General features: G+C 38.1%; 1 protein-coding gene across 2 annotated transcripts in view; it reads right to left on the minus strand.

The window, feature by feature from the left end:
- LRRC16A (leucine rich repeat containing 16A) overlaps positions 1–12,464 on the minus strand; it is a 371,092-nt gene that overhangs the window by 33,070 nt on the left and 325,558 nt on the right. For both annotated transcript variants that reach the window (XM_011966488.1, XM_011966487.1), the window contains exons 30-31: positions 4,598–4,664; positions 4,138–4,334 (exon numbers count right to left, since the gene is read on the minus strand). In XM_011966488.1, coding sequence (XP_011821878.1) covers positions 4,138–4,334; positions 4,598–4,664 — 264 coding nt within the window. The remainder of the gene's footprint in view (positions 1–4,137; positions 4,335–4,597; positions 4,665–12,464) is intronic.

Raw genomic sequence — 12,464 nt, forward strand, 5'->3', positions numbered from 1 at the left:
GCCTAGTTTCTTGTTTTAAAAATAGGCTATCTACTCTTCATATTTATATAAATATCTATTTGTACATTTTTGGCACAAAAATTGGTCATTACAACATGTTTGGCCTGGAAGAAACTGGCATGCTGGCATTTAACTCAGCCTTGGCGTTGAGAATTCTGACACCTGGAAAAGTTCATTTGAGGCATTAGGGTTCAGAGACAAACTCTAGAAAAGCTAAGACAGGCTTTGGATGAACTGATTTTACTCAATCATAGGAAGAAAAACAACGATAATTGTTAATAATTGCTCTTACTAAACACTAGTAATAAAAGTAAGCCACAGCATCCTCATTCTTACCTGAAAAATTTAAATAATGGTGCCTGTGTGGCAGCTTCACAGGGCTGTTAGACATGAAAGCACTTCGGAAATTGTAAGCAGTGTGATATCATAAGGTAATATATTTTCACTATGAACTCAAATAAAGGTGTGCTAATCTATACTTCTCAGTCCACCAGTACTCTGAGAAAAAGCCAGATCTATTTAGACCTCTGGCCATAATACATTATTTTGGAACTTACCTTTGTATTACGCAGTCCTTAAGGGAAAACAGCCTAGAGTATGCCAACCTTGTGAGTCCTGGCTTCATTATGGACAAAGGTGAAATCTCTCTAGAACAGATTGATGAGGTTGGGACATGTTATCCCAAAATATGGCACCTTGGCATTTGAGGAAATAGTAAAAGCAGGAAGGCCATTCTCATCTTCCCCTTGCCTTTCTCCCTTGAGGCAGGTCATAAAAGTTTCATTCAAGAAGCACCCTCCTTACAGGAAGATAAAAGAAATGTCCTCCCTATAGCCAGAAAAAAAGAAATGTCTCTGAAGACATGGGGAGAGGGAGAAGAGTCTGAACAAACAGGCCTTGCTAAGTGCCCCCAGTTTATTACCATTAGATCATACCCTCTTTGTCTACTCCTACTTCTCTGTAACTATTCACTTCATCAAACTTAGCATAAAAATACAAAAATACAAAAATGTTTCTTTGAGTCTGCATTTCTGAAGGTTTCCATGTCGTATAAAACTTACATAAAATAAATTCTCTTATGCTCTTCTCTTGATGACCTGTCTTTTTTTACAGGTGCTTCAGCCAAGAAACCTAGTGATAGATGAGAAATATCTATTCTCCCTTGCAATATCTAGTATGCACCTCAAATAGGACTCTGCCACAGCTTCCTTCCTTTCTTTTCTATTTTTCAAACATTTAGGGAAAAAAGGCTGGTATGGTAGCTCATGCCTGCAATCCTGGCACTTTGGCAGGCTCAAGCAAGAGGGTAGTTTGAGGCTAGGAGTTCTGAGATCAGCCTGGGCAACATACCAAGAGCCCACCTCTACAAAAAAATTATTTAAATAATTAGCCAAGCATGGTGGCATGCACCAGTAGTCCCAGCTACTCAGGAAGCTGAGGTGGAAAGATTGTTATTGCTTGAGCCCAGGAGTTCAAGGCTGCAGTGAGGCATGACTGTGCCACTGCACTCCAGTCTGTGTCACAGAGTGAGATCCTATCTCAAAAAAAAAAAAAAGAAAGAAGTACACAAGATTATCTCTTTCCATGAGTCACCATTTTATCAAGGATAAACTTAAGCCATTTTGCAGACAAGTTATATTGTTAATGTTATTCCATATGGAAAGATCCATAGAGAAACCATTTACTCAGTAACACCCTAGAACCTAGGTGTGTTCTAGAAAGTGTGGGTTGTTGTTGAGCGGGGGTGGGGACAGGGGTTGTCTTTTTATCTACCTACAAAAATCTTTCCCTTATTTTTAAAAAAGAAAGTATATCCCTATAAGGATATGTAATAATGGACTAAAAAAGTTAAAAATCAGTAAATTAGAAAACAACAAACTAGAATTTTTTTTTTGTATTTTGAAATGGTGTCAAGCTATTTGGATTCAAATGAGAGAAATTAACCAAACACAACAAAAGCCTGATCTAAAGTGAGGAAATTATCAACCAGGCAGGTAAGTTATTGTGACCTTCATCCATCTATGTCTCCAGCTATCCACCTACTTATCCAATAAGTATTGTTGAACCCCTACTATATTCAAAACCCAATGTAAGCACTGAACATATTACCATGAATAATAAATCACAGGCCCTGCCTACGCAGAACTTAGAGACGAGGAAGCTGAGAAAACTCTGTGGGATGGGAGCTGTGACAGAGTAAGCATCAGGCACCAGAGGAGGTGGGGCCTCCATGGAGAGTTGCTCAGGCTGTGCACTGTGCACAACCAGTCTGTGAGAACAACTTTCCTGGTGTCATGTGACCCTAGCTCTGCGGGAACACAGTGGGAGGGGTGAGGAGGGCTTCCTGGAAGAAGCCTTGCCTTCTTTAGAAACAACTATGATCTAATGGTAATAAACTGGGGGCACTTAGTAAGGCCTGTTTGTTCAGATTCTTCCCTCTGTCCCCAAGTCTTCAGAGATAAGGACATTTCTTTCCTCTGGCTATACAGAGGGCACTTCTTGAATGAAGGTTTTATGATCTGCTTCAAGGGAGAAAGGCAAGGGGAAGATGAGAATGACCTTCCTGCTTTTGCCATTTTCTCAAATGCCAAGGTGCCATATTTTGGGGTAGCATGTCCCAACCTCATCAATCTGTTCTAGAGAGATGTCACCTTTGTCCACAATGAAGCCAGGAGTAAAAGGGTTGGCATACTCTAGGCTGTTTTCCCTTAGGGACTGTGTAACACAAAGGTAAGTCCCAAAATAATGTATTATGGCCAGAGGTCTAAATAGATCTGGCTTTTTCCCAGAGCACTGGTGGACAGAGTATAGAGAAGTGGATAGTTCTCCACTATCAAAAGAGACGTAGTGGAGATGTAAAAAATCTGAAAGTAGTTCTCAGCCCAGGAGATGGAGGGAAGCAATAAGAAAAGAGATGCAGCATTACAGGGCTGGAGCTCAGGATGGGAGGTAGCCATAGCAAGGAGGAAGAGGGAGAGCTGGTGATCAGGATCATATTCAGCTTTCTAACCTGTCAACTGATGATGTCCCAAGAAGAACAGGGGATATGAGAAGGGCAGGTTTATAGGGAAAGGTGGGATCTAAGTTTCAAATTTTTGAGCCCAAGGTACTCATTCAAATTTAGGAGGCAAGTGGATATCCAGAAATCTACAGTCAACAACAGAGACTGAAACCATGAGTTCAGATGACATCACCCAGACAGACAATAAAAAACTTAAATGGGTCTGATGGGAAAACTGAAAGGACACCGCTAGAGAGGTGGGTGGAAAAGAAAGGAGTGTGATGACTCAGAGATCAACGAGAAATCTCCTGTTGGGAATGACAGAGCTTTCTGTCAAGGAGCTGCTAAAACATCAAATAAGATGATGGACAGCTGAAAAGAGTCCATGGGATTTGGTATGGAGTGACCTTGGGAGGATGGTTTCAAGGGTGGGTAGATACAGAAGGAAGATTTTGGTAAATTGTGGAGTGACAGGAAGGCGAAGAAGAGAGGCAGTAGAGACAGTTGGCACAGGCAAACTTTTTCAAGAAGTTTAGCTATAAAGGAGAGAAAAGACATTAACCAGAGAGAGACATGGGCAAACTACAATAAGGCTCATCAGCACACACAATTGAGTCTTCTACTGGCGTAGAAAGAGCAGGATGTCAAGAGTCACACACCGGGGCTCCCACTTAGGGCTCTTCTCCAACACTTCAGTTACATCAGTTTGTGGAGGGGGGAATGCATGTGTACACTCCAGAATCAAACAATTTTTAATTACCAATTAATTCTTTTGGTACTTGTATCTTTTTTGCCCTGACACTGTAAAGTGCTAGAGACCTTTATCTAGAATAAGGATTTCCTACCCTAGATAATCCTTATCTAAGGATTTCCAAGGGCAGCTCTGTTCTGAAGAATTGGAAATTTTACAGCATTGTCTTCTCCACAATTATGTTGTTTTATTTAAGTGACACAATCTGTTCATTCTCCATAATTATTGAGCATCAAGTTGAGATACTTTGTGTATCTCATGCAAAGAGGTTCTAGTCTCCTCAACCATAGCTTTCATGTTTGTGCAAAGCACTTTAGCAAGACCCCTCCAACTTTCCCCAGAGAAGGAAAGGGTGTGAGAGATGGGGCCTCTCCAGTCCACCTACCGCTGCTTGGGTGGGTTGCTGCTTCTTATTCCTTTTTGGCCTTAACTTGGTAAAGTGTTCCAGCTTCTTCCCCTCTTCAGAAGGCAACTCAGAGATAAATCCCGAGCTCCGCTTCTCCTGTCTGAGGGACGGGAAGGGCGGGTCTTCGATGTGAATTGGCACCTCTTCTAGCGCTTTATCTAGATCAAACTCCATTTCTAAAATTAAAAAACAAAAAGCAAAAAACAAAACAAAAAACAGCCCAAGGCCAAAGCTTAATGAATGGAGATGGATAAAAAATTCCTAAAAGTAATTTTAAGTCTAGCATAGAACAGCAAACACCCATTCACAGATCACTTAACTCTTTCTCAATAATTACCCATGCAGTGCATCCATAAGGAACATCCCTAAAATGGTCTAAGGTCTTGCTGAGGGTGCTTCACGGTGCCAAGAAAATCACTGGCAGCAGCAAAACACTTACCAAAAGCCCTAGAAACAGGCCGCAGCATTCGGCTATGGATACTCTTCCTTTTGGATTTAGGGGTCATCTAGAAATGAAATAACAATAATTAAAAAAAAACACTTAGGTAGCCGCCTTTCAAACTTCTGAAACATTCTGGATCGATTGTTTAACTCAGTAGTTGTTTCTCTGCTTTAGAGGTTGATTGAAAGCCTGACTGAAAAGACCAAACTATTTCTAAATGTTTACAATTTCTCAAATGATACAGCTAACCTCTTTCTTTTGTTCCTCCATCCCTAACCAGTTGAATTCCACTTATATAGCTGAAAAGAACAATGAATGAATTTAATTCCAAGCTGTATAAGAGGATGTTAAAATGGATACAAAAATAAAAATCAAAGACTGTAAAAATCAGTCACGAAAAACTGAAAACACTACTATTCACTGATCACTCTCATAGTAACATCAGTGTAAGCAACCCTGACCTCTTTCTGTGTCACGTCAATGATTTAAGCAGTTTCACTCTCTTGTTTCACATTTTGCCCCCAAGATTTTGATCTTTACATCATGGGCAAAGACCAGGAAAAGGTGCTAGGATTCAAAAATCTGTATCTGTTGGCACTTCTCAGTGAAATGTCTTTGATCCTGTCAATCCTCTAAAAAATGAAACCCAAACTCAAATCAAGGGCTGAAACTGAAGAGCACTTTCCTAGCACTGGTGTCAACTGTTTACGGTGCAAAGCCAACCCTCAGAAAGGCACTATCTTCTCCCTCAATAGGATGACACAAATGTCAAAGATGGAGGGAAGCTTTGCCATCACCTACACAAATCAACTCCAAGGATGAAATCGAGTTACAGAGGTGACAAAGGCTAACATTCATGTTGTCAGAAGGAGCAGAGCCATGGACAGAACCCAGTGAGGAGGGTCAGGCCAGCATCCTTCCTGCCACATAATTCATGACCCACACACAGATGAATGGATGTTAGGGATGTTTTCACTGGTTTGATATCAGGAAATTGGTATGTGTATAAACCAGGAGGTAATGTAACTGAAAGAACTTAGTTTGCATACTTTCATTTCATTTAATAGGTTTTCATCTAATGCTTCCTCAAAAAAAAAAAATCTACATGATTGAAAAACATTCTTTAGCTCCAAGGAGAAACTGGCTGATACTGATCTTTAAAGCAAACAAATCTATAGTTTTGACAATTATGTCAGTTTTAATAATAATATCGTTTTGCTATTATGTATTGTTGAGAGAAAAAGGAGATAAAAAAATGATTAGCAATTGTATTGAAATCCAGACTTGTTTTCCTAAAATACAAAATGAAACTTGCTGATTTGACTTTTTTCAAGGTTTCGTTAAAGGCAGACAATCTGAGAAAAAGCTATTTATAAAGTAACAGGCTTTGCGGGTTCAATAAAAACTCAGCTAACCCAATGCAAATGGAAAGGAATCCAGTTTAAGGCAGTTCTCCCCAAAGTTAGCCATGCAGTTGGCTGAAGAAGTTAGTGGCCTGCCTGGTCTATTCACAAGTGATATCTCTGAAAATAATTCTCAGGAGATACAAGCTATCAAAACATATGCTGTGTTTGGTTGCAACAAGTTCTTCAGTATTCTATCCATCTTATGCACAACCGTGGTAGGTAAAATAATCAAGAAGTAGCTCCAGATATATTTTTTAGCCAATTTCATTTAGATTGTCACAAATAAAGAGGAAAGATGTTTAAAAATGCATGGACTGAAGATGTCTTTTTTTATTTCCCTGACTCTTGATTAGATTTTACAGAAAGTGTATTCATGGGCAAAAATAGTCTAGTTTAAGTTTCCATATCATGAAAGCCTTTATGATACCAAATACATGTAAAACATATAAAAATTATATTGCAAATATATTATAATTTTAAACATATAAAAATATGTACTATATATAAAATAAATGACATAATATATAATATGTACAGAAAGAATCACATTTACAAGCTCATGTCTATCTGTGAACAGGTTATTCAGCTTAATTTCATTTCATAGACATAATTAAGAAACACACAAAATCATCAGGATAATTTGACGGTTGATATCACTCAAAGGGGAGCTAGTTTTCTCCTCTTGGTCTTGTTTTCCAATGCTTCAAAGCCCAATATAGAAAGCTTGAATATCAGAAAAACTCACTTCTAATGTATTTCACTTGCTTTCCTTTACTTTGTGTGCTTTTTACAAGGGTAAGTAACTTCTAATTACATTTCCCATAAAACTATACCCATCATATCTTTTAGTTCTGAAGTTCTGGCACAGAGTCAATGGTCTTTTGTTAAAATAGAATTTGTAATCAGGCTAGTTTCTACAACTGGTATTAAGAAGGTAACCCAGCTTCTATATCTTTCCCTCATGGGATTTAAGTGTGACAACAGAGAAAAAAAATCAATCTCATTTCTCTCATATTTTTATTGCTTTTCTTTGGAAGTAATTCTTCCTTAGTTTTACAGAAAATGTGGACTTCCTTAATCTTATTGGCTTATTCCTACAATGCCATTACATATAAACCTAAAGCAAGAGGAAATATAAAAACGTACTATAATTATCCACCTAAGGGTATATTTAGGAGCAAATATTTAATGTTTGTCTAGAAATTTGGTTTATTTGAACTCCTTCCTCCTCCTCTCCACAACTGTTGGGTTGTTGAATTACATCCCAGAAAAAGAAAACAATCTGACTTTACCATCTTCTTTAACACGGTTAGCTCTCTTCTCTTTTGGTACCAACATGAAAGGTCAATTTTTTCAAACTGTTTCTTAGTCCTTATTGACCTTTCCCTGACATCTGTTAATGCCTAAGTATTTTCTGAGTCAGAGAAATCACAAACTATTCATCAGATGAAGGGGGTCAACATTTGAAAAAGAAGAGGTACATACTGCAAACGGACCTCTCATCAATCAATGGTTAACACTGTCAACTTGAGGCCTAGACAAAATTAACTTATCTTAAAAAATGCATCTTGTAAGCAATAAGGTATAATTTTCAATACCCATATCCTAAAGAAATATGAGGAAAAATGTGTTAAACCCTTATTTTAAATGTAATTTTAGCAGGAAAATCTTAAACACAGACTTCTTTCTTGTCCTAACATCACAAATCATCAATAAATCCTCATTGTGGCAGACACTGTGAACAAAAAGGTCATAACTCTATTTTCTGAGAATCCAAAAGCATCAATGTCTACATTACTCTGAAATTGTACTCCTTTGATCAAATTTTTATAATAAATTTTAAACTATTCTGCACATAGCTCAATTGAGATATGTCTACTTTTACTACAAGTTAAAGACTAATCTTGGAACCTTACAAATAATATAACCTTTTTCTTCCTGTCAAACCCACTTTTAACATGTAATTCCTAGACACGCTTTTTTTAAAAATGAGAGTCAGATTGCTGATGTCACTATAAAAATATAAAGAGATGCTTTGTTTTTGTCACCATTTGCTCAAAAAATAATAAATAACACTCGCATTCCAAGCTCAAGAATCCATAATTACTTCCCCCTCACCACCAAGGCTGTAGAAAGAAAAAAAAATCATAACAATACCAGTTGAGAAGAAGATTAGGAAAGTTCTTCTAATATAAGAAGCAAATTATAACATCGATTTTCTACAACCCTGGGCCCAAAACAAGTAATATGACAAGAATCAGGAAAAAACCTTAAAAGTAATGTTATTATTATTATTATTATTACATGAGTGGAATAAGCACTTGTCTCCTCTTGAATGTTTGTATCCTCTTCATCAACACTCTGCTTGCTTTCAGACACATGGCTGGAGATATTTTAAATTCATCGCCTGTTTTGCTAGCTGAACCATCTTGTAAAATCCAATCTTGTCTCTAAATTGTTGCCTATTTCATTCAGGATCTGCAGATGGACGACGACACTACAGTCTCCTGGGAGACCAGCCAGGCAGCACAGAAGCAAATGGAGCACAAGAATATAAAGTAGTAGAGCCAGAAACTGCAAAGCCACCAAAAAATACTTACACTTGTACAGCAGAGAGTCTCCATGCAGCAAAAAGAAAGAAAAAAATATGAATGGAAAAGAGATAAAGCAACAGCATTACTAGAAAAGGGGAGGGAGAGGGATACCATTCACAAACAAAGAAACAGAAAAGCTAAAATACATAAAAAGCCTTCATAGCAAAGGAATAAGGCAGGAATGAGGCCAACATATTAATGGCTTAAGACATCCAAACTGGCTTTTTATAAGCAGAAGCACAATTACAGCTTGAAAAATTTCAGAAACTCCTAACCTACAGATATTATTTCTCTCGCTAAATGTGTCAAAGTGATATTTACCAACCCCACAAGGCATTAACCTCATTTGGGGGATGGTGGCTTTATTAGCTCCAAAGCACATAATGGACAGAGCAGAGGATGGTTATTAAAGAACCCCATGCAAGTCCTGGCTCCTGGACCACAGGACCAGTCTCAAGAACTACGTGGGGACAGTGTATCTGCAGGCATGTACAAGAGTCTCTTCTGGGGCCATTTACATCATTCTGTGCTCACACGGCATTTTAGGAGCAGTATCTTTGAATTCTTTTGCCTCTTTAGTCATTAAAACTTTTCAGGGGGCCGGGCGTGGTGGCTCAAACCTGTAATCCCAGCACTTTGGGAGGCCGAGACGGGCGGATCACGAGGTCAGGAGATCGAGACCATCCTGGCTAACACGGTGAAACCCCGTCTCTACTAAAAAATACAAAAAAAACTAGCCGGGCGAGGTGGCGGCGCCTATAGTCCCAGCTACTCGGGAGGCTGAGGCAGGAGAATGGCGGGAACCCGGGAGGTGGAGCTTGCAGTGAGCTGAGATTCGGCCATTGCACTCCAGCCTGGGAGACAGAGCAAGACTCCGTCTCAAAAAAAAAAACAAACAAAAAAACAAAAAATAAAACAAAAAAAACTTTTCAGGGAAAGATCTGATGCCAGGATTCAGCACAAGTTACCTACCTACAGTGTAATTCAATATTGATGATACCTTATACTTTAGTGGGAACTTCAGTCACCTTACATTTTACATTATACCTCTAAGTAAGTTTTTTCTTTATTTTCTTTCCCTCTCCTTATTTAAAAAAAAAAATCTCTAATTTTTAAAACTCCATTGGTCATCATTAAATTTTGTTAGGGCATCCTCTTCTTATTCTGAACATTTATAAAATAATTTTTAAAAACAAAAAAGAAGTCCAGTTATAGAATGTCAGTCTTCGTGAAAGCAAAGTGTCAGGGGTTGAGGGATCCTTTCCAAACCTCCTGAGGAAGGCCACCTACTCCTTCCACCTGGAGCTGGGGCTTTCTTTTTTCCAAGTTCTTTATTTTTCTCATGTCAATTGTTTTCAATATAAAATGGGATAGAAATACAGGGCTCCTCAATTTGTGAATGTAAAGGATTTGTGTCTCTTTAAAGTAAAGGCAGCACATAAGTAAAAAGCATTCCCTATAACCATCGCCATCACTGGCACCAGTATTACGTGCTTATCAGAAAGGCTTCCACTGATAAAGTCCTGAAAAATTCTCGTTCTTCACATTTCTGATTTCATACTTGATTAGGCAATTTACTTCAAATGTAACTCATTCTATGACCCATTAAATTAGCATGAAAACATCCTTGCTGGATGAAAGGAGAAAAAGTAAAAATATCTTTTCAAATATATTTTCCAGAATTGCCCAAAACAAAGACTCTTGCCCTTTCCCAACACATAGCCCTCAGAAGCATTCTTAAAGGTATGACTACGAACACATACATAAGAGAGTTCCAGTTGATGGTTAAGTCCCACAGATGACTTTTTACTTTCCTTCTCCTTGTGAAAGATTAATTCAACAAGACAAGTAGTCTGTCCCAATTATCTACCTAAAGATCATTGTAAGTGATAGTGAGGGATCTTTCAATTGAGTCAACTCCTAAAATGACAGGCGAGCAAAACATGTGCCCATGAAGATGGAAAGCACGGCAACAGACATTTCAACTTTTTGACAGAAGGAAGATCGTTAGTTCATTGCGCTACTCTTGTCCACTTTTTGGAACTCATTTAGGCCACACTGACTTCAACATCCCTCCATCAGGACGAGGGAAGGAGTATGTCTCATGCTCATGGCTTCGGCATCCAAGAACTGGGCTTGAATCCTGAACCTGCCACTTCCTGGGTTATGGGACTTTGACTAATGTTTTTGCAAAGTCAGCTTCCAGTTTTCTAGTTTGTAAAATAAATTGTGAAGATTAAATAAGCTAATAAATACAAAGCGCTTGGCACAGTGTCTGGCAAACAGTGCCAATCAGTGACCTCTCAGTGCTTCAATAATTGGCTGTGATTATGAGAGATTAATATTATCATTTTTAAAATGCTTCTATTCCCAAAGAGAGAGAAGAAAGGAGGGGGACCATTAATAAGAAGCAGATTTATAACAGCAAAAAAGTCAGAACAATCGAAAAGCCAATCAGTAGAATGAATAACTAAAATGAAGTATTTTAAATGAAGAAACATCAGTTAAAAGGAAAAATAAACGCTACATGTAGCAACATGAACAAGTCTCAAAATATAATATTGAGTGAAAAAAGCAAGTTTCAAAAAAGATACACGTGGTACAATGCCATTTATGTAGACTGTAAAACATGCAAAACAATACTATACACTGCTCATGAATACATGTATGTTTGAACACAAAAAACAAACAGGAAGTGTCCAACTGAACTCATGAGAGTGCCTCTGGAGAAAGGGGGAGAAGTGTGAGACTGTTAGCAGTGGTCAAATGATGCTATTACATTATCTGTGATGCCCTGTATTATTCAAGATTCAACAAATGCTACCGAGCACCTACTGTGCATCAGGCATTCTTGGAGAAAGGGGTGGGTCTAGCAGTGAATAAGACAGATGAGCTCTTGCACTCCTAGTGTGTGTGTTCCAGTGTACATTGGCAAAACAAACATTCTAACATGTTAACAGGTGGCTCTTCAGGGTGGTAGGAACACAGGTATTTGGCATTTGTGAGTAATTTTTGTAATTTCTTAGGAATGCCCCAAAAAGTTTATTTAGGAATACTTAAAGAAATCACTCTGGTCATAGCATTGACCGATTATCTGGACTTACACTACTCTGCAGACACTCTAATAGGAGCCTGTCTGAATGACCATAGACTTTCACCACCTTTGCTACCTCCTGATGGGTAACAATGACAAAAACACCAACCAGATCATAATAGCTTGGGGGTGGAAAGTGATCAACTATAACACATGGAAAGAAACTTCAAAGTTTCTTAAAGTAACTCGGAGTTCTTCTGTATGTGTAAGTGTTTGATAAGCATTAGTGCTATTCTGTGAAAGTGTTAAAAAGTGGCTGGCTTCCTGACATTCAGGAACTACTGTTTTCCAGAGACCAAGAACTCGAATTAAATAAAAATCCCAGTGCCACATCCTCGTTCTTCATGTTCTTTATCATGAACCTCACATGTAAGGAATTTTTTAAAAAAATTAATATTAACCTTAATATAATTCACTCTATCAGAAATACACAAATGTTTTGCCAGTCATTTCAGCACCTCCTTTTAATACATAACTGAGATGGAGACATGATGGTCAGAACGGGACAGACTAGGTGAAGTGGGAAAAAGCCAGTTAGTTAGAAAAATAAGGAAATGAAGCGTTTACCTCTAAGTAAAAAAGAAATAAGCAAAAAAAAGGATTTTTTTTTTTTTTTTTTTTTTTTTTTTTTGCGGTAAATCCTCCATTTTCTTATTCACGTTGAAAAACTCTGTCAGGTGTCTTTTGGCCACTGTCTCATCAGTCCTCCCTCAGTCTCCAGGGGAAGAAAAAGCAGAAAACCTACAAGAATTTCAACTACAGAGTCACCT

This window comes from Mandrillus leucophaeus, unplaced genomic scaffold (assembly GCF_000951045.1).
Source record: "Mandrillus leucophaeus isolate KB7577 unplaced genomic scaffold, Mleu.le_1.0 Scaffold760, whole genome shotgun sequence".
NCBI classification, from domain to species: Eukaryota; Metazoa; Chordata; class Mammalia; order Primates; family Cercopithecidae; genus Mandrillus; species Mandrillus leucophaeus.